This window comes from Bufo gargarizans, chromosome 1 (assembly GCF_014858855.1).
Source record: "Bufo gargarizans isolate SCDJY-AF-19 chromosome 1, ASM1485885v1, whole genome shotgun sequence".
Lineage (NCBI taxonomy): Eukaryota > Metazoa > Chordata > Amphibia > Anura > Bufonidae > Bufo > Bufo gargarizans.
Genome location: NC_058080.1, coordinates 666,058,955 through 666,085,486, shown reverse-complemented (window position 1 = coordinate 666,085,486; position 26,532 = coordinate 666,058,955). Strand labels below are relative to the sequence as shown.

General features: G+C 43.8%; 1 protein-coding gene across 2 annotated transcripts in view; it reads right to left on the bottom strand.

Moving 5' to 3' along the window:
• SV2C (synaptic vesicle glycoprotein 2C) overlaps nucleotides 1-26,532 on the bottom strand; it is a 157,019-nt gene that overhangs the window by 81,740 nt on the left and 48,747 nt on the right. For both annotated transcript variants that reach the window (XM_044291982.1, XM_044291989.1), the window contains exon 3: nucleotides 9,944-10,095. In XM_044291982.1, the coding sequence (XP_044147917.1) occupies nucleotides 9,944-10,095 (152 nt within the window). The remainder of the gene's footprint in view (nucleotides 1-9,943; nucleotides 10,096-26,532) is intronic.

Here is a 26,532-nt window from a genome sequence, read left to right as displayed (position 1 = left end):
TATTTTTCTGCATTGATGGTGCCTTTCCAGACATGCAAGCTGCCCATGCCACATGCACTCATGCAACCCCATACCATCAGAGATGCAGGCTTCTGAACTGCGTGTTGATAACAACTTGGGTTGTCCTTGTCCTCTTTGGTCCGGATGACATGGCGTCCCAGATTTCCAAAAAGAACTTTGAATCGTGACTCGTCTGACCACAGAACAGTCTTCCATTTTGCCACACTCCATTTTAAATGATCCCTAGCCCAGTGAAAACGCCTGAGCTTGTGGATCTTGCTTAGAAATGGCTTCTTCTTTGCACTGTAGAGTTTCAGCTGGCAACGGCGGATGGCACGGTGGATTGTGTTCACTGACAATGGTTTCTGGAAGTATTCCTGAGCCCATTCTGTGATTTCCTTTACAGTAGCATTCCTGTTTGTGGTGCAGTGTCGTTTAAGGGCCCGGAGATCACGGGCATCCAGTATGGTTTTACGACCTTGACCCTTACGCACAGAGATTGTTCCAGATTCTCTGAATCTTCGGATGATGTTATGCACAGTTGACGATGATGATAGATGCAAAGTCTTTGCAATTTTTCGCTGGGTAACACCTTTCTGATATTGCTCCACTATCTTTCTGCGCAACATTGTTTGAATTGGTGATCCTCTACCCATCTTGGCTTCTGAGAGACACTGCCACTCTGAGAAGCTCTTTTTATTCCAATCATGTTGCCAATTGACCTAATTAGTGTTAATTGGTCTTCCAGCCCTTCGTTATGCTCAAATTTACTTTTTCCAGCCTCTTATTGCAACTTGTCCCAACTTTTTGGGGATTTGTTGACACCGTGAAAATTTGAATCAACGTATTTTTCCTTTAAAATGATACATTTACTCGGATTAAACGTTTGATCTGTCATCTACGTTCCATTACAAATAAAATATTGACATTTGCCATCTCCACATCATTGCATTCAGTTTTTATTCACAATTTGTTTAGTGTCCCAACTTTTTTGGAATCCGGTTTGTATATTATAAGTATATCGCACCCCTCTGTGTATCACACCTATCGATAGCACACCTATACTAGTGCTTAAAATGACTTTTGTGGCCCTATTAGCTAGCGTTTGGTGTCCCTAACAGCCTATCCCTGCTCCACACAGCAACATCTCCCTACACTGGCAAAACACTGAATGTAAAATGGCGGCCAGATCAGGTTTATTTATAAGGTAGGGGGTATGTCCATGTGCTGAAATGTCTCAACTGGCTGTCCTGTACCACCTGATGGATGTGTCATGGGTCAAAGTTCTTCACAATATAAAAGAATATGGCGGGCGCGAATTTCTCCATATGTTCACATGTTCAGCGAATCGCGAACACGCAAAGCTCGCCGCGAAACGACCGCCGGGTGAACCGCAAGGCCATCTCTAGTTATCAGTACATAAAGTGACACTTCAGATTTGCAAAAAATGGCATGGTTCGTTGGGTGAAAAATGGCAAGGTCCTTAAGGGGTTAATGTTTGCAAATGCACACAGGAACAGAAACCTACATTTTTGGAGACATTTCCTGTGGTCTGACAAAACTAAAATTGAACTTTTTGGTCATAATGAGCCTAAGAACAGCATCCCAACTGTGAAACAAGGGGGTGGCAGGATCATGTTGTGGGGTAGTTTTGCTGCAGGAGGGACTGGTGCACTTCACAAAACAGATGGCATCATGAGGAAAGAAGATTATGTGGAAATACTGAAGCAACATCTCAAGACATCAGCCAGGAAGTTAAAGCTTGGGCGGAAATGGGTCTTCCAAATGGACAATGACCCGAAGCATACTGCCAAACTGGTTACAAAGCCCTGATCTCAATCCTATTGAAAATTTATGGGCAAAGCTGAAAAGGCAGGTGCGAGCAAGACGACCAACAAACATGGCTCAGTTACACCAGTTTTGTAAGGAGGAATGGGCCCAAATTCCGACCAACTATTGTAAGAAGCTTATGGAGGGATATTCAAAACATTTGACCCAAGTCATAGTGTTTAAGGGCAATGGTAACAAATATTAATGAAATGTATGTAAACTTTTGACTTTGCAGAAAGTAATAAAATGCCTTCAAACATTCTCTCTCTCTCATTATTCTAGAATTTGGCAAATAATAATAATTATGGTAATCCTAAGTGACCAAAAACAGGAAAGGTTTATTCTGATTTAATGTCAGATATTGAGAAAAACATGCATATGTGTCTTTTTATATAGTGTATGTAAACTTCTGGTTTCAACTGTATGTAAATGAGCCTCTAGAAGCAATGGATAGAGCGATGCTGTTACTCCTAGAGGCTTTGCTCCCTGCTGCTGCGCCCTCTGCACTCTGATAGGGCAAGGCCCTGACTTCTCCTAATCTAGCTCCTTTGCAGTGTGCTTCAGTACCCGGCGCAGGCGCAATACAGGATAGAGGCTCCCTGGAAGTTCTCCTCTGCACTGCGCCTGCACTGAGTAATGAGACACACTACAAAGACACAAGACTAGTTTAGCAGACATGGCAATTTTGTTTGCTACAAATGATATCTAATAAATTCTGGTAACTTTAAGCTATGATATTGTCACGGTCCCTCCCATGACAGAGGTGAGAAGATCTGACTGGTGGCACGTAAGGGTATCTGACAGTATCTCTGTTTTCTCCTTGCAATGTTGTTGTTTGTTTATGACCACACCTCTTGTCAGGTGCAGCTTGTGGTCATTACTGAGGCTCTATTTAGTTCTGACTCACACTGCTTACCATGTGGTTGATATTTCCTGCTGGAGTTAATTGAGCTGATGTGTTGTTCCTTTGGATCTCCTACTCCTCCATTCTTCTTTAAGCTAAGTGCATTTTGTTGATCACTTGTGTTTGTTGTTTTCTTGGCCTCAGGGACATGCTGGTTCCTTCATCTGGGAAGGAACCAGTAGTCTCATTCCCTGCCACCACTCCTAGGGCTTTCTAGGGTCTTCAGGGCTAAGGTTACGGTGTATGAGTATTTCCACCTTCAGGGTCTACTCATATTGGCAGGACTGAGGGAGAGGTCTAGGGATTCCTAGGAGGTCACCATCCCTCTCTCTTAGCTTTGAGGCCTAGACCTTTGAGTCTATTTCCTTCAGTGTGCTATCTGGTGTTTTTCCCTTTCCCATTACCTGTGACAAATGAACAAGCATGGTTTTTGCTGTGTGGACAGAAAAACAGGGCACACCATAGAGTGAAAATGTTTGGGAAATTAAATTGTGCTGTTCCAGCTTTATTCTTCTATTTTACTGATTGCTGTGTTTGCATTATCTTGTCATTTATTATGTTGTGTAACGCTGCCACCCTGTGGTTATTCTTATAATTCATTTATGTGTGTTATGTAAATTCCCATTGCAATGCTCTCCTCCCTCTTTTGTGAGATCACATCCTCTGGAAGGTCCTTCGTACTTCCTCTTTGTTGCAGACTTCAAGATGGTGAGAGCAATTCTTTTTGACCTTTAATATCTATAATATTCTCTAGCATACCCTGATTCCTGCATTTGTTTCCAAGCAAAGCAAATCAATAAATTATCAAAGCTCACCATTGTATTCTCCTCACTGGATTATCACATGCAACTGGTGCCTATATCTGGAGATATTAGTGAGTTCAGCTATCTACCATTGCTTGTACAGGGGCTATCACTCTCAACCAATCAGGGGATTTTCTCTAACGTACATCTGTGGCAGAATATAAATAAACTCCAATTTAGGAGGCTCACCTTGAACGGTTGTGCATATATAGGCACACCGCTAATGAAGACGTGTCGGAGATAAAATCAATCCCAAATAGAAAGGTAGGTATGCAGCCACGGATGCAGGTGTCCTCAGATGAGCGTGCCAAGGCCCACACAAATTAATGTAAAGTGGAAAAAATGAACATCCCTCGGCGCAAGGAACCAACCAGATGCGAATGGGCGAATCTACAGAAGTATTTATTGCAAACTCACTACGCGTTTCGGGAATAAAATCCCCGGGATTTTATTCCCGAAACTTGTATTGAGTTTGCAATAAATACTTCTGAAGAGTCGCCATTCGCATTTGGTCGGTTCCTTGCGCCGAGGGATGTTCATTACCTGTGACAGATATACTGACTATAGTGACTGTAAACTTCACAGATTTCACTCACAGCATGAACTATAGATCAGTAAGTAAACACATGTACAATATTATTTTCATGCTGTTCACATTTCCTCCAGATTTTTTGATAATCATCTATCTACCAAATGGATTTTCCAGGATTTTATATTTTTCCTTCAATAAAACATCTGCCCAACATTTTTCATTTTCTTTATTTCACTTTTGGCTTAACAATCTGGACGTTTAACTTTTTTTTGCAAGCAAACATTTGGTGCTCTTCCATAAATTTTGCTTCCTGTAGTATACCAGTGTCATTTTTTGCAAATTGGTAAATTAAATTGAGCATGAATTTATGAAAGCAAGAATCATCAGACAGATGATCAGATTAATCTTTTCAGATTGGTTTTATAAGACACCAACAAATTCATTGTTATGTCTGTACTTTTTGTAATATAAAAGGGTGAGCGACAAATCATGCAAACGCAATATGCTTACTGTTCTATAATACCTCTGGGGCTTGGTGCTATTGACATTCTCTCTGTGATGATGGTCTCTACAGGTTAAAGGGGTATTCCAGAGTTTTAATATTGATGCCCTATCTCATCAGCTGGGGTTTGACACCTCGCACCCCTGCCAATTATATTTCAGTACAGCTCAGGGTCCACTCCAGGGTCAAGGTATTTCAGTGCAGCTATGAGAACAGCGGGGTAATGGAGAACAGTAGGGAAATAAAAAATAGTGACCTTTTTGAAGCAATGGCCTGTTTGTTCTGGTCTTGGCTTGAAACAGGCCATTTATTGTTGAAACGTTGTTTTAATGATGATATGAATAAAAAACTGATGTTTAAATGGGAGTCTCTGTGTCTTGGACTGTTCCTTATTGCCACTAGAAATATAATCACATAGTGTCTTCAGTTTTGAAGTGCTTGAGCACTGAATGTGGCTATGACTGGGAGGTTAACTTACAAGGTTACAGTCTGTTTAGAAAGGATTTTAAAGACTGGATGAGGGGAGGGGTTTACCTTTATGTAAAGTCCTGTCCAAAGCCCACACAATGGGAAATAGTGACCATAATATAATACATTTCTGATTGTCATTCAAAAGTGTGTTTTGTTTGGAGGCCCAAAAATGCTAAACTTCAGGAAAGCAAAATTTGATCAGTTTAGAGAGTCGATCATCCTCCATAACTGGGACAATGTCCTCAAAATTAAAAAATACTGCAACAAAATGGGATATTTTTGAAAGCATCCTAAACTCTAATTGTGAGAGGTACATACCGTATGGGAATGAAAGGGTAAGGGCAAGAAAAAAACTATGTGAATAAATAAAAATGTAAACGGTGCAAAAAATAACAAAAAGAAAGTATTTAAATCACTAGGAAGGTAGCGAAAGGAAGGTAGCAAAGAAGCACTAAAAAACTATATGGAAAAATAGAATATGTAAAAGAGACATATTGCCAGCCAAGCTGCAAGCAGAGCGACTTATTGACAGAGAAAGTAAAATTAGCCCAAAAATGTTCTTCAATTATATTATTGATAAAAAGGCCCATTAAGAAGTGATGAGGGAGGGGTTGTAGAGGGTGATGAGGAGAAAGCAATATTTTTTTCTCAACTGTATTTACTGAGGAAAATGAATTGAAATGCAGAGTGTAAAAGTAAACTCCTGTTAAATAAATTACATCACATATCATTTAACAACTCCCCATTAAATGTGGCCTGTCTGACCCAGGAAGAAGTACAGTTGCATCTTAAAAAGATTCAAATAGACAAATCACTGGGAACAGATGGTATCCTAATAGAATTATGTAATGTCATAGACCCTTATTTCAGATTTTTAAGGACTATATATTGACAGGGAGTGTTCTACAGGATTGGTAAATGTGATCACAATATTCGATAAGAGGTCAAAAACCGAGCCTCTAAATTATAGGCCGGTAAGTCTAACATCTGTTGTGGGTAAACTGTTTGAAGGTTTACCAAGAGATGCTATCCTAAAGAGTCACGGACACCTGAGAAGAGTCATGGTTATTAATAAATTCCTGCTCTCCATGCCCACCTGCTGATGATTGACAGTCTTCTACCTAGTTTTCTCCCTTTCTCTCTAGGAGAGAACTGCCAACCATCAGGGGATGGGTGAGGAGAGCAGAAGATTATGAATAACCATGGCTCTTCTCAAGTAGATTTGACTCTTTTCAAGGCCTGGGCTGCAATGATTAAGATGCTGGTTCTCAGCAACCACTGACTTTTAGCTCATGAGTGACACATTGTTGAAATCAGCATTTCTGTCAATAATTTATGCTACCCGCAGTGAGGTCAGTGAAAAGTTGATGACAGGTTCCCTTTAATGTTACATACTCAGAATGGTTCACTATTACTAGTGGAGTACGGCAGCATGCCAGCCAACAGGGGAAGGGCATAGAAGATGATCCGAGTGGTGGCTGCGGCAATGAGGGTGGTTATAGGCCTCACGGTGGCTCACTCTGCTACAGCTCTCCCACATGCTGGGTGTGCAGTGGTTGAAAGGGAGCAATCCTTCTTTCCCTCGGGCACACCTTGGATTTGTCGTTTCCTGCCTGGTGGTGTCTGGGTGCCTTGGTGTCAGATCAGCAAGGAGGCAGAATAGGGGTCCAGGTCGGATATGGAGACAAATAACCAGGCCAGCTTGGTTAAAACAAAATATATGGCAGTGCGTCTTATAGTGCAAATGGAAATCACTGCATCCATTATGGAAGTAGTTATTAGTATGCAGGAGGCATGGAAAGCAGTGAGTGTAGCGCTGCGCTTGCTGTACTCACTGCTCCCTGTTCTTCTTCCGGGCACCGCACTACACGTGTCCTGACTGCGTACAGCGTCAAGACATAGTGCCTGTAGGTGTTCACCATGACCAGACGCTGTGCAACATCAAGTCACAGTGCAGCGCTAGGCCGGCAGAAGACCAGGGAGTGGTGAGTGTCAGCACAATTTGTTTTGATGGAGCTTGAAGGTCTGATACAGAAGTTTAATATGAGGTCTGATGGAACTTGGAGTCTGATCTGAGGTATGATGGAGCTTGAAGGTCTGATGGGGGTCTGATCTAAGGTCTGAGGAAGAATGGGGGTCTGATCTGAGGTCTAAGAAGGAATGGCGGTCTGATAAAGAGGTCTGATGGAGCTTAGGGGTCTGTGGAGTCTGATCTGAGCTCTGATGAAAAATATACACACAGTACAATTATAGTTAGTCTTATAGTCTAAAAAATATGGTATGTCTCTCTTTTACTGAGTGGATGATGGGAGGCACAGTATAAATGTAAGTAATAGGCACAGTTCTCAGTTAGCTCGCAAATTAGAATGTTCCCAGAGGCTGTGTATAGGGGGTGGTAATGATAGCAGTCCCATCTGAATCTCTCTTTAGCTATTCAATGCAATCTTCCCAAATGACCAAAGGGGTGCAATCTTGAACTCAATATCTATGCAATGTCCAGCTGCAGGGTACAATCCTTCAACTGATGGCAAGTCCATCTCAGTAGTGTGTTTGGAGCCTGAAGCAATATAACCTAAGCCACGTGTAGTAAAGTCTACTGCCAAAAGCATGTGTTACCTTTCACTGGCTCTATTGTCCATATACTGTCCCTTTTAATAGCCGGCTCTTAGTACATTTGCTTTTCTGGCAGCTGTTCACTGGTTAAGGATTCTCTTTTTCCTGCTTCAGTTACAGCTTCTCTGGCTTACATACCACCACATGTCCTCTGTCTTGGCCTTCTTACTAACACGTCCTCTCTCTTAGGATAACATTCACACTTGCGTTGTGAGGATCTGGCAGGCAGTTCTGTCGCCGAAACTGCCTGCCGGATCTGTAAATTTGCATGCAAACGGATATCATTTATATACGGATCTGGACGCGGATCTTTCTGACAAATGCATTGAAATTCCGGATCCTTCTCTCCGGTGTCATCCGGAAAAACGGATGGTACCGGATGACACTTGGTACCGGATCCGGCATTAATACATTTCAATGGGAATTAATGCCGCATCCAGCATTCTGGCAAGTGTTCCGGAATTTTGGCCGGAGAAAATACTGCAGTATGCCAAATACCGTAAAGGGATTGAACTGAAGACATCCTGATGCATACTGAACGGATTGCTTTCCATTCAGAATGCATTAGGATAAAATTGAAGCGTTATTTTCCGGTATTGAGCCCATGTGATGGAACTCAATACCGGAAAAGAATAATGCTAGTGTGAATGTACCCTTAGCCTTCTTGCTAACAACACACTAACAAGTCTTCTATCTTGGCTTCCTTACCAACATCTCTCTAGCCAGGAGGGTGGGGCCAGCTCACCACATGGCAACTGTTCCTAAGGGCTGCCAGTTCATTAGTTCTTTGTCACATAATTCAAGTGAATACAAGTGCATAATAAAGACACTGTGACTATTTGTACTACTGAGAGTACATAACTGGTACACGTTAACCCTTGTCTCACAGAAAGTATTTTTTGCAACTTTAGCGATGAACCACAGTACATTATAACATTAACCTTTTTTAACAGTAAAACCACATGACAGTATGCATCACACTTTTACCAGTGCACCACTGGGTCACTGCAGTAATATAAGGGTCAGTATTGGGCCCTATTCTCTTCAATATATTTATTAATGATCTTGTAGAGGAGCTGCACAGTAAAATACCCAGTTTTATTGATTATTCTAAACTGTTTAAAGTAATTAACATGGAAGAGAACACTATACAGCTACTGATCTGGCTATGTTGGAGGCTTGGGCAGAGAAGTGGCAGATGAGGTTTAACACTGACAAATGTAAGGTTATGCACATGGGAAGGAAAAATACAAGTCACCCATACATACTAAATGGTAAAACACTGGGTGACACTGACATGGAAAAGAACTCAGGAATTTTAGTAGACAGTAAGCTAAGCTGTAGAAACCAGTGTCAGGCAGCTGCTGCCAAGGCCAATAAGATAATGGGTTGCATCAAAAGGGGCATAGATGCCCGTGATGAGAACATAGTCCTACCACTTTACAAATCACTAGTCAGACCACACATGGAGTATTGTGTACAATCTAATAACATGTACTGTATAAATATATCAGGGGCAGTACAGAGATCTGTTCCATCATCTATTTATTCCCAGGACTTTGACTACCAGGGGACATCCTCTACGTCTAGAGGAAAGAAGGTTTCTCCATCAACATAGAAGGGGATTCTTTACAGTAAGAGCAGTGAGACTATGGAACTCTCTGCTTGAGGAGGTGGTGATGGGGAGTTCACTAAAAGAGTTCCAGAGGGGCCTGGGTGTATTTCTGGAGTGTAATAATATTACAGGCTATAGCTACTAGAGAGGGGTCGTTGATCCAGGGAGTTATTCTAATTTTCTGATTGGAGTCGAGAAGGATTTTTTTCCCCTAAAATGAGGAAAATTTACTTATACCTCATGATTATAGGTTAATAGGCTGGACATATGTCTTCTTTCAGCCTTAAAAAACGATTGGGGTCATTTCTGACCAAATAAATTTGGCGCAGACTTTGTTGCAAAGGTGATTTGCGTTAAAATCTGCGACTTCCTCCCCTTCTATGCGGGGGCGGGGGAGAGGGCGGACCGGCAGGCCCATCTCATTTATGAATTTCTACACCAGTTTTTGGTGTCGAAAATTATCGGCAAGGGAGCTGGTGTCGATTTAATGCAGTTGTACACCGGTGGGGGATGCACCTAAGTTATGTAAAGGCCAGCGCCAATACATAACTTAGGAGCATCAAGCGCCAGTGCAAGGTAGACCATTGTCTAAAATACCGGTCTTAATAAATGACCCCATATGTTTCTATGTTACTGTGCTTGCTAAAGCATTCAAAACACAAATACCACTTACCATAATGTGGAATGATGGCCCATGCCATGGCTGAGGCATATATCCCTCCAATCATCCAAAACATGCACAACCAACTCAGATGTTCTCCTCGCTTTTCTCTTGCAAGGACTTCCGAAAAGTAGGAAAATGCAGTTGGAAGGGACCCACCAATACTGTAAAGAATATGAAAAAGATATGTTACATTTTGTTGGGTTTAGTGGGAAGATACTTTCTACTTCTTTGAACAATATCATGCAAATCTTTTAACCCCTTCAGGACCATGCCATTTTTTCACACCATTTTTAGCAAATCTGACGTGTCACTTTATGTCAGGGGTGCACAACCTGCGGCCCGCGGGCCGCATGCGGCCCCCAGAGCCATGGTTTGCGGCCCCCGCCCTGCTGGGCAGAAACACAGCTGATCCTGCAATCAGCTGTGTTTCTGCACAGAGCGCCGCACAGCAGATGGATCACAGGTTTTGCTCCTGCACTGTAGCAGGAGCAGAAAGGGTCCCTGGCTATTAGTGAGAGCGGGGAAGCCGAGGAGAAGACAGAAGCGCTTTATTAGCGCTTCTGCCTTCACCTCTATGAGCACTCTGCAGTGTGGACCCAGCGATCATGTGATCGCTGGGTGTCTCGGGAACAGAGGAGCGCTGCCCTGGTACAAAGCCTCCGCAGCAGGCTGGTTTCCCTAAAACTGGGGCTCCTTTGGATGCTCCAGCTACAGTGGTAATAGTACAAAAAAAAGTCACTTATTGTCTCCCAAAGGTCTTTCAGTGACCTCTTGGGGACAAATTATGTGGTAAAAATATATATATAAAAAAAAAAGTTAAAAAATGATTCAAAAAAATTTGAAAACTAAATAAATAAAAAAATTAAATAAAAAGGAAAAAGTGCTTAATAAAAGAGAGTGTTCACTGTCCCACCACAGTCTTTTTTATGAAAAAGTGCAATATTTAAAAGTGACAGTGTGCTCCAAAGTCTTTTTATGACCTCTTGGGGGGCATATTATATAGCAGAAATATATTAAGTTAAAAAAAAAAAAAAAAGATACATAAAAGAAAAATCACCCACACCAATCAAAACCGTCACCATTACCGCCCCATTCACGTGAAACTTTTCATATTATATAGCAAAACAGCCTACACAAAATAGAGAACTAATTATAATATATTTTGGTGTCAGTTTGCATATTGAAAGAATAAGGAGCTATAGTTTGAAAAAAATATACTTTTTAAAAACGTTTTGTACAGTTTCCCCCAAATAAAAATTGTTGCAAAAATTATTTTGGTAGTCCAACAAATAAGATAGTTACAACCATTTGAACCACCACGCGTGCTAAATCACAAAAAAAGTGTCTGGTCCTTAAAGGGAACCTGTCACCGGGATTTTGTGTATAGAGCTGAGGACATAGGTTGCTAGATGGCCGCTAGCAGATCCGCAATACCCAGTCCGCATAGCTCTGTGTGCTTTTATTGTGTAAAAAAAACCGATTTGATACATATGCAAATTAACCTGAGATGTGTCCTGTAGGTGAGACGAGTCAGGGACAGGACTCATCTCAGGTTAATTTGCATATTTATCAAATCGTTTTTTTTTTACACAATAAAAGCACACAGAGCTATGGGGACTGGGTATTGCGGATGTGCTAGCGGACATCTAGCAACCCATGTCCTCAGCTCTATACCCAAAATCCTGGTGACAGGTTCCCTTTAAGGCCTTTTCGGGCCTGGTCATTCAAGCATTAACCAATAGGCGCCTTCCCCACTAGCAAGGTAATGGGCTTACTGGTTACTGCAGGGCGCCTATAACTGGATTGGCAGGTGATGGTAGTAACCAGTGAGCTCCGTCCTCTGCAGTGAAGGAAAACGCTGATTTAGAAATAGGAGGCAGGATGGAAGGAAATGTCGCCACTTTTCTGGTAAAAAATGATTTTTAACAAGTTTCTGCAGCATGGCCTCTGAAATCAAACATTCATAATTACCTGCTCCACTCCGCTCTGGTCCTCTGCACTGCCCCCGCTGCCTCCATCTTCCGGTTCCTGCTCTGTTTACACCTGTCAGTGCATGGCCATGGTCACTTGCACGGCTCTAGTCAATGACTGGCTTCAGCAGTGACACGCTGCTTGTGGCCACATCACCGCCTAAGCCAGTCATTGGCTGGAGTGGTGTATGACCATGTCCATGCACTGCCAGTTGTAAACAGCGGAGGCAATTCGAAGAACCAGAGAGGCGGGGAGCAGGTAAGTATAACTTTTCAGTTTCAGGGGCCATGCTGCAGCAGGATATTGGGGACAATTACTGGGAAAAAGTGTTCATAGAAGCGCTTATATCTTATATCTGGCCAGTATAATCGTGCAGCTGATCAGTCGATAAACAAGGAATTGCTCATTTGTCGGCTGATTTGCATTATTTATCAGGATGAAAGATGTCCGATTATCTGCAGCACGACTGTGGCAGCGATCACTCCTCCCCAATCACTTTGCACTGGCTTGTGTAATAGGCAGATGAGCGCCAATCAACATTTTTTTTATTTGCGGCCCCTTGAAATAGAACGATGTGACAATGCGGCCCCCAGACCAAAAAAGGTTGTGCACCCCTGCTTTATGTGGTAATAACTTTAAAACGCTTTTACTTATCCAGGCCATTCTGAGATTGTTTACTCGTCACATATTGTACTTCATGACACTGTTAAAATTGAGTCCAAAAATGTAATTTTGTTTAATAAAAAAAATACCAAATTTACCCAAATTTTTGAAAAATTAGCAAATTTACCCAAAAAAGTTATGAAGTCACTTTCTGCGGCTTACATATTAGAAACCACCTATAAATCACTCCATTTTAGAAACTACACCCCTCAAGCTATACAAAACTGATTTTTACAAAATGTGTTAACCCTTTAGGTGCCCCACAAGAATTAAATAAAAATGGTAATGAAATTTCAAAATGTCACTTTTTTTTTGCAGATTTTAAATTTGAATCTATTATTTCTGCAACACATCAAGGGTTAACAACCAAACAAAACTCAAAATCTATTACCCTGATTCTGGAGTTTACAAAAAGATATGTGCTAAAAAAAAATGATGTATGGGCGCACAGCAGGCTTAAGAGGAAGGAGCACCATATGGCTTTTGGAGAGTGGATTTAGCTGGAATGGTAATATGTCGCATATGAAGACACCATGAGGTGGCCCTACAGTGAAACTCCCCAAAAGTGACCCTATTCCGGAAACTACACTCCTCAAGGAATAATTCAGGCGTTTCACAGAATTAGGAAACGCTTGGATGTGAAAATGAAAATAATTTTTTTTCCAGATTATTCACTTTAACAAGGGGTAACATGACAAAATTCACCTCACAGTTTGTTCCCCATTTTCCCCCGAATACGCCAACACCCCATATGTGCTAAAAAAATGATGTATGGGAGCATGGCAGGGTTCAAAAGGGAAGTAGCGCCATAGTGCTTTTGGAGGACAGATTTTGCAGGATTGGCTTTTGGGAGCTATGTCGCATATGAAGACACTCTGAGGTACCCCTAGAGTGGAAACCCCCCAAAAATGACTCCATTCAGAAACTACACCCCTCAAGGAAGACTTCAAGATTGTGAGAACTTTGACCTCAAAGGTGATTCATGGAATTTGCTGTGAAAATGAAAAATGTATTAATTTTTTCCAGAATAATGGACTTTAGGCCCAAATTGTTCACTTTCACAAGGGGGGAACTGGAGAAACTGCACCCCCTAATTTATTGCCCATTTTCTCCTGATTACATAAATACCCCATATGTGCTTGTATACTGCTATATGGGCGTACCACAGGGGTCAGAAGGAAAGGACCACCAAATGGCTTCTGGAAGGCAGATTTTACCAGAATAATTGACAGGCGCCATCTTGCAATTGAACACACCCTGAGGTGGCCCTAGAGTGGAAACCCCAAAAAAGTGACCTCAATATAGAAACTACACCCCTCTAGGAATATTTCAAGGTGTGTAGTGAGCACTTTGACCCATCAGGCGTTTCACAGAATTAGGAAACGCTTGGCTATGAAATAGAAATTTTTTTTTTCCAGAAAAATATGCTTTACACCCACATTTTTCACTTTCACAAGGGGTAACTGGACAAAATGCACTCCACATTTTGTTTCCTATTTCCCTCCAAATACACCAACACCCCATATGTGCTCAAAAATTATGTATGGGTGCACAGCAGGCTTCAGAGTGGGAGTAGCACCATATGGCGTTAGGAGAGCTGATTTAGCTGGAATAGTGATTGGGAGCTATGTCGCATGTGAAGACACCCTGAGGTGGCCCTACAATGGAAACCCCCAAAAAGTGACCCCATTCCGAAAACTACACTCCTCAAGGAATATTTCAAGGTGTGTGGTGAGCACTTTGACCCATCAGGCCTTTCACAGAATTAGGAAACGCTTGGCTGTGAAAATGAAAAATTACAATTTTTTCCAGAAAAAGTTGCTTTACACCCACATTCTTCCATTTCAAAGGGGGTAACAGGACAAAATGCACCCCACAGTTTGTTCCCCAATGCTTCCCAAATACCAACACCCTATATGTGCTCAAAAAATAATGTATGGGTGCATGGCAGGGTTCAAAATGGAAGTAGCGCCATAGGGCTTTTGGGAGCTATGTCTCATATGAAGACACCCTGAGGTATCCCTGGAGTGGAAACCCCCCAAAAAGTGACCCAATTCTGGAAACTACACCCTTCAAGGAATATTTCAAGGTGTGTAGTGAGCACTTTGAGCTATCAGGCCTTTCACAGAATTAGGAAACGCTTGGTTTTTCCAGAAAAACTTGCTTTACATTTACACCCACAGTTTGTTCCCCATTTCCCCCCGAATACGCCAACACCCCATATGTGTTCAAAAAACGAATGTATGGGTGCATGGCAGGGCTCTAGAGTCAAGCTAAATATGGTTTTTGCAGGCCTGAATAAACAGACATGGATTTTAGCTGCCATGTCGCATTAAATAATTTCCTGAGGTACCCCTGAAATGAAAAACCCCAAGAAGTGACCCCATTTCGGAAACAGCACCCCCATACAAACATTTTAAGTGGTAGAAAGGGTACTTTTCAGCAAACAGGTGTCTCACAGAAGACAGAAACTCTTTTCCACAAGGGGTTAAAGGATATGTTCCCCATTTTCTCCCCATTCAGCAAATACCCCATATGTGCTTGTAGCCGGCTGTATGGGCGCACAGCAGGCAAACTGCTAAATATGAATTTTGCTGACAGGCCTGAATTGGCAGACATGGATTTTAGCTGCCATGTCTCATTAAATAAATTTCTGAGGTCCCCAGAAATGAAAATCCCCAAGAAGTGACCCCATTTCGGAAACAGCGCCCCCGTATGAACATTTTAAGTGGTGGAAAGGGTACTTTTCAGCAAACAGGTGTCTCACAGAAGGCAGAAATACTAGAGAAAGGATTTCAAAGCACACAGTTGTAAAATTAAAAAAATAACTAGCAGACCCCAATTTTTCACTTTAACAAAGGGTTAAAGAAGAAATGCACCTCAGTATGTGTTCCCCATTTTCTCCCCATTCAGGAAACACCACATATGTGCTTGTAACCTGCTGTATGGGGGCACAGCAGGGCTCTAGAGGCAAACTGCAAAAATATGGATTTTGCAGGCCTAAATAAACAGACATGAATTTTAGGTGCCATATCGCATTTAAAAAATTCCTGAGGCCCCAGATATTAAAAACTCCAAGAAGTGACCCCATTTTGGAAAGTCAACCCTCATACGAATATTTTAAGGGGTGGAAAGGGCACTTTTGACCCAACAGCTGTTTCACAGAAATGAATATGTAGTGGTAGGTGAAAAGTGGATATGTAAGCTATGCAGACTAAATCAGAGGTACTGTATAAGGTGGTAAAATTACAGGGTACATCAAGGATGAAATTAATCCTTCACGGATGAGTGGTAGATTCTAAAACACTCCTGCATGCACAGGCCAGGGTTTTCAGGGCAGGTTTCGCAGTAGTAAATTGTGTCTTTTGTTATCCCCCTTTTGGAACACACCCTGCATCTTTTTTGGGTCCTTTCCTTCCCTGTTGTCCGGAGGACTTGACCTGGAAAATGTTGCCCTGGTACGACACGGGCACCATGACTCCTTGAAGTACTGGAACCCTCCCCGCCTGGCTTTGAAAGATTAGGGCCTTGATAGCCACCTCTTGGAACTGGAGGAAAGTTCCTGTGTAGCCTGCAGACTGAAATAGCATGTACGGATTGTAGATTGCCACCTGTACAATGTGTACAGCCAGATGTTTGTACTACACTTTAGTTTTTCATGTGGCACTGTAGGGCTTCAGAACTTGATCTGAAAGATCAACCCCTCCCATGTGCTTATTGTAGTCCAGGATGCAAACTGGTTTGGTTACAGTGGTAGTGGTACCTTGCACATGAGCAGGGGAGCTGGTATTTGTGTGAACGGTGGTCAGTAAAAGGACATCCCTCTTTTCCTTGTACTTAACCGCCATGGAGGAGAGCCCTGCTCTCACCCATTCTCAGTGGTTGCCCTACCAGGGATCTAGGGAGGCATCTCTGATTTTTGCGCACTGTGCTGCAAAGTACTTCTGGCAGTTAGGGACATTAATAGGGGTATGCTGGTATAATGTTATCCACATAGAGGAGGTAACCCTTATCCAGCAGTGGGTGCAGCAAGTCCCACACAATCTTTCCGTTAACTCTTAGGATGGGGGGGGCATTCTGGGGGTTATATGCAGGAATCTTTCCCTTCATAAACATGTGGGTCTACTCTTACAAAGTTTGTACATTTTTATGGCATACCTTGCCCGTTTGCTACTCAGGTACTGGCGGAATCTAACCCTCCCTTTGAAAAGTAACAGGGACTCATCTACACATACATTTTTATCAGGGGTGTACACCTCAGCAAACTTGGTGTTAAAGTGGTCAAGGACAGACCTAACCTTGAACAGACAGTCAAATGTCGGGTCATTTTGGGGTGGGCACTGTGTATTGTCGTTGTAGTGTAGGAATTTCCAAATTGACTCAAAACTCTTCTGGGTCATGGTCTGACTGTAAATTGGAGTCTGGTAGAAAATGTCAGAACTCCAATATTGTTTGATGTTTTGCTTCTTTACTACGCCCATATGCAGCACGAGTCTCCAAAATGTCATCATCTCTGCTGCACTTACTGGGGTCCAACCTAGGGGTCTAGCATACGGCGAGGTAGGGTTATGAGCTATAAATTGTTGGGTGTACAAATTGGTTTGGGCCACCATTAAATTTACAAAATCTTCAGAGAAGAAGATTTTGAAAAAATCTTGTTCAGTGAAGCCCGCACTGTCTATCTGTATTCCGAAGTTGCCCACAAAATCCGAAATTTGGGGCTGATAATCGTCAGGGGGTGGGGTCCATATGGGGTCACTCTGGGGGGCTGCCTCTGCTGCTTCCCTGGGGCACCTTCTATAGGGTCCCTCATCAGCGGATGATGATGAGACGGTAGAGGAGTAGAGTAAATTGGCATCCTCTTCTCCCTCACTGGCCAACTCAGTATCAGAGGCAAGATACGTGTATGCCTCCTCGGCTGAGTAAACTCGTTTGGATGGACAGGCCATTTTTATTTTATAGGGGTGTTTTGTGTGAAATGTGTAAAACTTTATTTAGTATGGGGTGTGTATGTAGTGTTTTCACACATGAAGGGGGGAGAGGGGGATGAAGGGGTGAGAGGAGGGATAGGGACAAGGATTAGGGCTTGGGAAGGGGGGTAAATTAGGGATCTGGAACTTCTGCTGCAGAAAAAAAAATCACTGCAGCAGATGTTCCAGATGTTATTCTACTTCTTCTTCTATACAGGAGCAGTAAAGGCAGTGAAAGCTGTGGTAGATCCACAAATGATCGAGCACAGAGAAGCACAGAACCTCTCAGCATGCAGTCACCAGCTAGAGTGGCTGCATGCAGGGGGGTTCTGCCCTTTCCTGTGCAGCTAAAGATCTACCATTGGCTGGAGCGTTGTTCCAGCCAATCGCAGCACTGGCAGGGGACTCCAAACACTGGTGTCCCCTGCCTAACCTCGGAGGGGACAGGTGCTAACTTGTTCAGCATCGGTCACCTCCCCTGACCCCCCCAACCCGCCCCGCAGCTTACATGTGCTTCTGGCGCTGCGATGTGCCGGTCTTCACTGATCGGCCAATCGCAGCGCACGGAGCTGCAGGGGGACCAAAATAGCCGATGCTGCCCTTACCCAGCATGGCTGCCTGTCGGTAAGAGCAGCCATTGCACTCCGGTCCCCCTGCGATTTTCACCCAGAGCCTGGCTGACCTCGCGCCATACATGTAAGGCACTGGTCCTTAAGTCACGTCCGGTTGCACCGTACATGTACGGTGCGGGTCCTTTACGGGTTAAAGAATGAAAAGGACTGTGCAATACAGCCCATCGACAAAAATGGTGCTGTTTCTGGTAAAATCGTTTTTTTTTGTAATTTGGTGAAGGCAACAGAGTTGGAAGCTATAGTACATAGACTATAAACGGCAGAGGTTTCCAATTATGTGCGTGGATGTAATCTCTGAGTGTTATTTTGTACTCAAAATTATGCATTGTAGCCTAATCAAGTGGAATAGTAAATGCAGCAAAATACAAAGATGATGTCAGGTTAATTCCTGTCCTGGTTCTTGTTCCCTGGGCTACTGTTTCTGATTTAACTCCTGATTAAACTTGATCCAGACCTCGTCCCTTGGATAGTAAATCATGACCGTTGGCCATGTTCCTGATGACATTACTACTGTACCAATGCTATTACCATCAATCCTTCCTTATCCTGAAGACCATAATATTCCAGAAGAACAATCCTTGAAGAGGTTAAAGGTGAATAGCATGGGGTCCCTTAAATTCTGCACCCCAGTCTAGCTAGTGGCAAACCAGTTGTGGAGAATCTACATTCCAGTAGGTAGTCATAACAGTACACTATATAAATACCGGTATATAAATTCACATACATTGCTTCCAGATACACAAGCTTAAACTATTTTAGAAATAATTCACGTTTTCGCAGATTAATATTGACATAGAATTCTCTGTTATTTATCACCTGTCCAAATTTCCATTATCTAAAAGATGAAAAATTAGTATTTGTGAGGCTGACAAACACAATGAAGTAGATCTCCAGTCCTCACCATCAATCACAGGGAAGACCCAATATTACGTGACAGCTATTATTGTAATTAATTATTTTGGGAGCAAATTTGTCTGAGAGCTATAACAGCCATGAAGTTTTGTGACAAATTCTAGAAGATCGCATTGATCGCGTTCGCCAAGTATTTTACCCACAATCCTCTGTAATAGATAATAGATAATATCAAATACGGCTAATGTTCAGTTCAAGCCATTCCCAAATGTGAGGTTAGTACAACTAAATAATATACGTGTGTCAACAAGAAGGGAAATTAAATGATAAATAGTAAAACGCTCTTCTCCCACTTTTATCCTTCCCTGACACAAAGGGTTGAATGCATAAAGATTTAGGCAACGGATATATGGTTGCTTTGGCCATAACATGCATTGTGCAGCCAAAGATCAAAGTGTAGTGCTACCAGCATTGCAACAAATCAAACTGAATAGGGTTGCATTGCAACCTGCAAATCACTGTGGTAGTAATGCAAAGTTGCCACCACCAACTTTCAGGTCATAAGGTGACCCTATTCCCTTTCAGTAGTAGTGATCTGTTGCCGTGCAATGTGTGTCATGGCCAATTTAGTAAGTGTAGCTCTAGCCGTAAAGGGGTTGTCTAATCTAAGACACTGGTGGCATGTTGCTAGGATATGCCACCAATGTCAGATAGGTCCACCTCTGGGACCCACACCTATCTCCAGAATGGGACCACAGAAGTCAACAGAGAGCAGTTGCACATGTGCGCTCACCCTCAATTCATATCTACAGGAGTTCCGAAAATAGTTGAGCACTGGCTTGGCTATTTCCGGCAGTCCCATGAAAGATGAATGGAGCTGTGCCCACGCTTGAACTCTCCATTCATTTCTATGGCTCTTCCAAAAATAGCCAAGTCTGCAAATGCACAAAAACTAAAAGCTGCAGAAGAAAAGCTGTTGAAAATTTTTATTGAAGACCAATTGGAAAAAAATTTTAGTTTTTTTTTTAGCTCATAATCAGTAAAATGCAACAATAAAAAAATTGCCCCCAAAGATGTCCATAGCTAGTGCTGAGCGAATCGAAGTCAAATGAATTGACTTCGATCAGAGTTTCAGGAAATATTTGATTCACCGCAAAACCGAATTTCCTCGCACTTTGTGGTAACAAATCTATTTTTCATGAAATGGTGGTAAAAAAAACGACATACTCGCCTCAACCATTTGTGCGCGTAGAGGCCGTTGCAGCCATCTCGATTGCAGAAACCGTGCGACATCTCGCGCTGGGTGACGTACGACTTCACCCCAACGGCACGCTGGCCGGGTGTGGTGAAGTTATTAGAGATGACGTCATCACATCTGGCCAGCGTGATGATGCAATGACATCATCACGTCACCCCATGATATTTTGCTCGGTGTCTTCAATCAAAATGGCTGCAATGGCCTCTACGCCAGAAAACGGACAAGGTGAGTATTCTTTTTTTTTTCACCCTGATTAACGCCTGAAAGGCCTAAATTGTAGCCTCAGATGCCGCAATCAGCGATGAACGCGGCATCTGAGAGGTTCAAAGTTGGGGGGAGGCGCGACCACCATTCCCCGTCATTGCACCCGCTACATATTATGGAATGTGCTGAATCGAGTTGGTAAAGCAGCCGAATTTTTCATAACTTTGCTAATCTCTATCCATAGCGTTTAAGTTTCATTACTTGGGTGAAGAGATGATTAAATAAAAAGACTATAGAAGAAAATATGAATGCAGTGAGTGATGTCTGCATTAAATGAAGCATTAAATATTCAGAAGGTTATTTATTAGTTTCAATAAAAAGTGTAAATCAGTCTGCGGTCAGCTTTTCATATTGACGGCATATCATGTCACTTGCACTGCACAGATAATATGTTATTTCCTTTTCAATGCTCGCATACAATCCAATAGCACAAACATCCTACATGGGCTAAAAATAAGCCCTCTATTGAATCATGTAGAAACATTATCCGCTGGCTGGAATTATTGTCATTTCTGTCTCACTAAACTATCACATACTTCAAGCCTACACATCACAATCAATGATTCCATTTAATTAAAACCACATACAATCAATAGCCTTCCTTACAGAGTTATCAATATATTCATTAGGGAGCAGTCACTATTCAATGGGAATTTATTGGCCTTATGGAGCTTCACCGATCTGCAGTGCAACATTGACAGGTCCAGATGTATGCTCAATAGCAGTTGCAGTAGTAATAGGAGTAGTAGGAGTAGTAGTAGTAGAGTTGTAGCTACAGACAACAGCTTTAGGCCTCATGCACACAACAGTATTTTTTCACGGTCCGCAAAAACGGGGTCCGTAGGTCCGTGATCCGTGACCGTTTTTTCGTCCGTGGGTCTTCCTTGATTTTTGGAGGATCCACGGACCTGAAAAAAAAGTAGTTTTGGTGTCCGCCTGGCCGTGCGGAGCCAAACGGATCCGTCCTGAATTACAATGCAAGTCAATGGGGACGGATCCGTTTGACGTTGACACAATATGGTGCAATTGCAAACGGATCCGTCCCCATTGACTTTCAATGTAAAGTCAGGAGTCCCTTTACTTTCACACTTGCGTTCATAAAATGCAGACGGTGGCTCCGTTCAGAACGGATCCGTCTGCATTATATTGTTAAAACATTTCTAAGTGTGAAAGTAGCCTCAGACGGATCCGTCCAGACTTTACATTGAAAGTCAATGTGTCATCTTCAAACGGATCCGTCCCCATTGACTTACATTGTAAGTCTGGACGGATCCGCTTGCCTCCGCACGGCCAGGCGGACACCCGAACATTTTAACTTGGGAACGCCTCTATGTTAGAATATACTGTCGGATATGAGCTACATCGTGAAACTCAGATCCGACAGTATATTCTAACACAGAGGCGTTCCCATGGTGATGGTTCCCATGGTGATGGGGACGCTTCAGGTTAGAATATACTAAAAAACTGTGTACATGACTGCCCCCTGCTGCCTGGCAGCAGGGGGGAAGATCCCCCCTGTTTTTAACTCATTGGTGGCCAGTGCGGCCGCCCCCCCCCCTCCCTCCCCTGTAGTTAACTCATTGGTGGCCAGTGCGGCCGCCCCCCCTCCCTCCCCTGTAGTTAACTCATTGGTGTCCAGTGGGCCCCCCCTCCCTCCCCTGTAGTTAACTCATTGGTGTCCAGTGGGCCCCCCCTCCCTCCCCTGTAGTTAACTCATTGGTGTCCAGTGGGCCCCCCCTCCCTCCGCTGTAGATAACTCGTTGGTGGCCAGTGGGCCCTCTCCCCTCCCTCCCCCTCCTAATTAAAATCGCCCCCCCTATCATTGGTGGCAGTGGAGAGTACCGATCGGAGTCCCAGTGTAATCGCTGGGGCTCCGATCGGTAACCATGGCAACCGGTACGCTACTGCAGTTAACTACAGGGGAGGGAGGGGGGGCCCACTGGACACCAATGAGTTAACTACAGGGGAGGGAGGGGGGGCCCACTGGACACCAATGAGTTAACTACAGGGGAGGGAGGGGGGGCCCACTGGACACCAATGAGTTAACTACAGGGGAGGGAGGGGGGGGCGGCCGGCCGCACTGGCCACCAATGAGTTAAAAACAGGGGGGGGATCTGCCAGGCAGCAGGGGGCAGTCATGTACACAGTTTTTCAGTATATTCTAACCTGAAGCGTCCCCATCACCATGGGAACGCCTCTGTGTTAGAATATACTGTCGGATCTGAGTTTTCACGAAGTGAAAACTCACCTCTGAAAAAGCTTTTATGCAGACGGATCTTCGGATCTGTCTGTATGAAAGTAACCTACGGCCACGGATCACGGACACGGATGCCAATCTTGTGTGCATCCGTGTTCTTTCACGGACCCATTGACTTGAATGGGTCCGTGAACCGTTGTCCGTCAAAAATATAGGACAGGTCATATTTTTTTGACGGACAGGAAACACGGATCACTGTCTCGGCTGCAAAACGGTGCATTTTCTGATTTTTCCACGGACCCATTGAAAGTCAATGGGTCCGCGAAAAAAAACGGAATACGGCACGGATGCACACAACGGTCGTGTGCATGAGGCCTTACTGAGAAGTAGTGTAGGTGAAGTATGGAAAAGAGCAGGGGCGGATTGGAAACTTAAAGTGGCCCTGGAAAAAAAATCAAAAGTGGCCCCATGTTGTGGGCGAGTCCAAATTGCAGAAGGACAAAACAAGTAGGAGGGGACAACAGAAGAAGGCAGGCCCTGCAATACCATAGTGCAGCACAAAATAGCGCCCCAGCAGAACCAAATACCTAAGGGTAAGGTTGAGCGAACCCGAACTGTTAAGTTCGGTTTGTACCGAACTTTAGGATTTTTGGACCCCGGCTATTTTATGGTGCTTTTTGAAAGGCTGCCGAGTAGCCAGTCAACAAGCGTTTAACTCTGTGCAATTAGAATCCTTCACAACCATGCCTACTATTGGCATGGCTGTGATTGGCCAGTGCAGCATGTGACCCAGCCTCTATATAAGCTAGAGTCACGTAGCGCTGCACATCACTCTGCTGTTACTAGTGTAGGGATAGGATGCTGCTGCTGTGAGGGAGAGAATAGGAAAGAATCTTTAACCAGAAGTGCTTGTTAACTCTACCTAGATTTAGTTTTGTGGGTGCAGTGCGCAATCTTCTTACCCTGCCCTGAGCACAGTGACGAGAAAAAGAGCTTTCATCCGTCTGTTAGTTAGGTGGGCGGCGGCCATTTTATGCAAGGTCAGTGCACCAGCACAGCATATGTGCTTTTGTGACATTTAATTCCAAGCTTGAAATACTGCAATAATAATCTGGGTTTAAAAAAACACCAATTTTTTTGCAATATCCTACATCTGGTGCCTTTGCAGCATTTGTCAGTGTGAAATAGAAGCTTGCAATACTTCAATAATTTTCTGGGTTTAAAAAATCACCCATTTTTTGCAAGACCCTACATCTGGGGCCTTTGCAGCATTTGTCAGTGTGAAAGACAAGCTTGAAATACTGCAATAATTTTCTAGGTTTAATAAACACCCATTTTTGGCAATACCCTACATCTGGGGCCTATGCTGCATTTTTTTGTGTGAAATATAAGCTTGAAATACTGCAATAATAATCTGGGTTTTAAAAAAACACCCATTTTTGCCAATACCCTACATCTGGTGGCTTTGCAGCATTTGTCAGTGTGAAAGACAAGCTTGAAATACTTCAATAATTTTGTGGGTTTAAAAAAACTCAAATTTTGGACAAAAAACTACATTTGTAGCCTTTGCTGCATCTGTCCGGTGTTCTATTCTGTTATTAAAAAAACACACATTTTGGGCAAAATACCTAATTTTGCAGCCTATGCTGCATCTGTCAGTGTGAGATACAAGCTTGAAATACTGCAATAATATTCTGAGTTTAATAAAACACCCATTTTTGGCAGTACCCTACATCAGGGACTTATGCTTCATCTGTCAGTGTGAGATACACGCATTAGATACTGGTGTTCTATTCTGTTATGAAAAAAACACCCATTTTGGGCAAAAAACTAAATTTGCGTCCTTTGCTGCATCTGTCAGTGTGAGATACACATGTTAGCTACTGCTGTTATATTCTGTTATAAAAAAAACACCCATTTTGGGCAAGATCCTAAATTTGAGAAATAAGACAGCGTCAAATAAGGGACGTGGCCCCGGTCATGGTGCTGCTGGTGATGCTCCGGTTGCAAGGAGAGGACATGGTTGATCTGTGCCAGCTACACGCACAAGTGAAACACCTTCCTCAGGTGCGAGTAGGCGACAGTGCCTTCAGCGTTATTTGGTCGGGCCTAATGCGGCTCTACGAATTGTGAGGCCAGAACAAGTACAGGCGTTAGTAGAGTGGGTTGCTGACAGTGCCTCCAGTTCCTTTACATTGTCTCCTTCCCATTGTCTCCTGCTGAAAGATCAGAGTTGGCACCTGCAGCCCATGGACATCAGTCTTTCACCTCACCCCCTTGCAAATCAGACAAGCAGTCTGAGTCCCAAGTCATGCAGCAGTCTCTTATGCTTTTTGATGACTCTGTTAGCAGGGTTTCCCAGGCCATCCACCTAGCCCTGCCCCAGAATTGAAAGAGATTGAGTGCACTGATGCCAAACCACTTATGTTTCAAGATGAGTATATGGGAGGACCATCTCGGATGATGACGAAACACAGGTGCCAACTGCTGTGGATTTCGAAAGTGTACAAACCGACAAGGAGGGCAGGGGTGAAGACTGGGTGGAAGATAATGAGGAGGACGATCAGGTCCTCGACCCCACATGGAATCAAGGTCATGCGAGTGACCTGTGTAGGTCGGAGGAAAGGCGGTGGTCGCACAGAGCCACTAGCACAGCAGTATGCCTGCTACTGCCCACCGCAGCAAGGGACCAAGCACACTAAAGCCAGTTCCAAGGAGTTCCCTGGCGTGGCAGTTCTTCAGACAATGTGCTGATGACAATCAGAGCCTGAAGCGAGGCATAAACGTTCTCAACCTAAGCACAACCTGCATGACCAGGCATCTAAGTGCAAAGCACGAGCTGCAGTGGAGTAGACACCTAAAAAACTGGAGCTGGCTCCTCCTGCTTCCTCTTCTGCTGCAGTCTTGGCCTCTTCATCCACCTCTGGGGTGACAGTGCCACCTGCCACTCCGCAAACAGAGGATCTTCCAGCAACACCACCATCTGGGTCACCAAGCATCTCCGCAATGTCCCACGGAAGCGTTCAGCTCTCCATCTCCCAAACACTGGAGCGGAAGAGGAAGTATCCCCCTACCCATCCGCGATCCCTGGCCCTGAATGCCAGCATTTTAAAATGATTGGCCTTTGAAATGCTGTCATTCTGTCTGGTGGAGAGGGAGAGTTTTAAAAGCCTTATGGTGGTGGATGTCCCACAGTATGTCGTGCCCAGCCGCCACTACTTTTCCAGGCGTGCCATCCCTTCCCTGCACAACCAAGTGGGGGACAAAATCAGGTGTGCACTGCGCAACGCCATCTGTGGCAAGGTCCACCTAACTACGGATACAGGGCGCTTCAGTTTGCCTCCTGTTGCTTCCTCCTCCTACTTCGCTTCCTCATCCTCTACCGGCTCCTCATCCGGTCAGCGTAACACCTTCACCACCAACTTCAGCACAGCCAGGGGTAAACGACAGCAGGCATTTTTAAAACGTATCTGTTTGGGGGACAAACCCCACACCGCACAGGAGCTGTGGACGGGCCTTGAACAACAGACCGATGAGTGGTTGGTGCCAGTGAGCCTCAAGCCGGCCTGGTGGTGTGCGATAATGGGCAAAATCTCGTAGCAGCTCTGGGACTAGCCGGTTTGACGCACATCCCTTGCCTGGTGCATGTGCTGAATTTGGTGGTGCAGAGGTTCCTTAAAAATTACCCCGATATGTCAGAGCTGCTGCATAAAGTGTGAGCCGTCTCTGCGGGCTTTCGGCGTTCTCACCCTGCTGCTGGTCGCCTGTCAGCGATGCAGCGTAACTTCGAC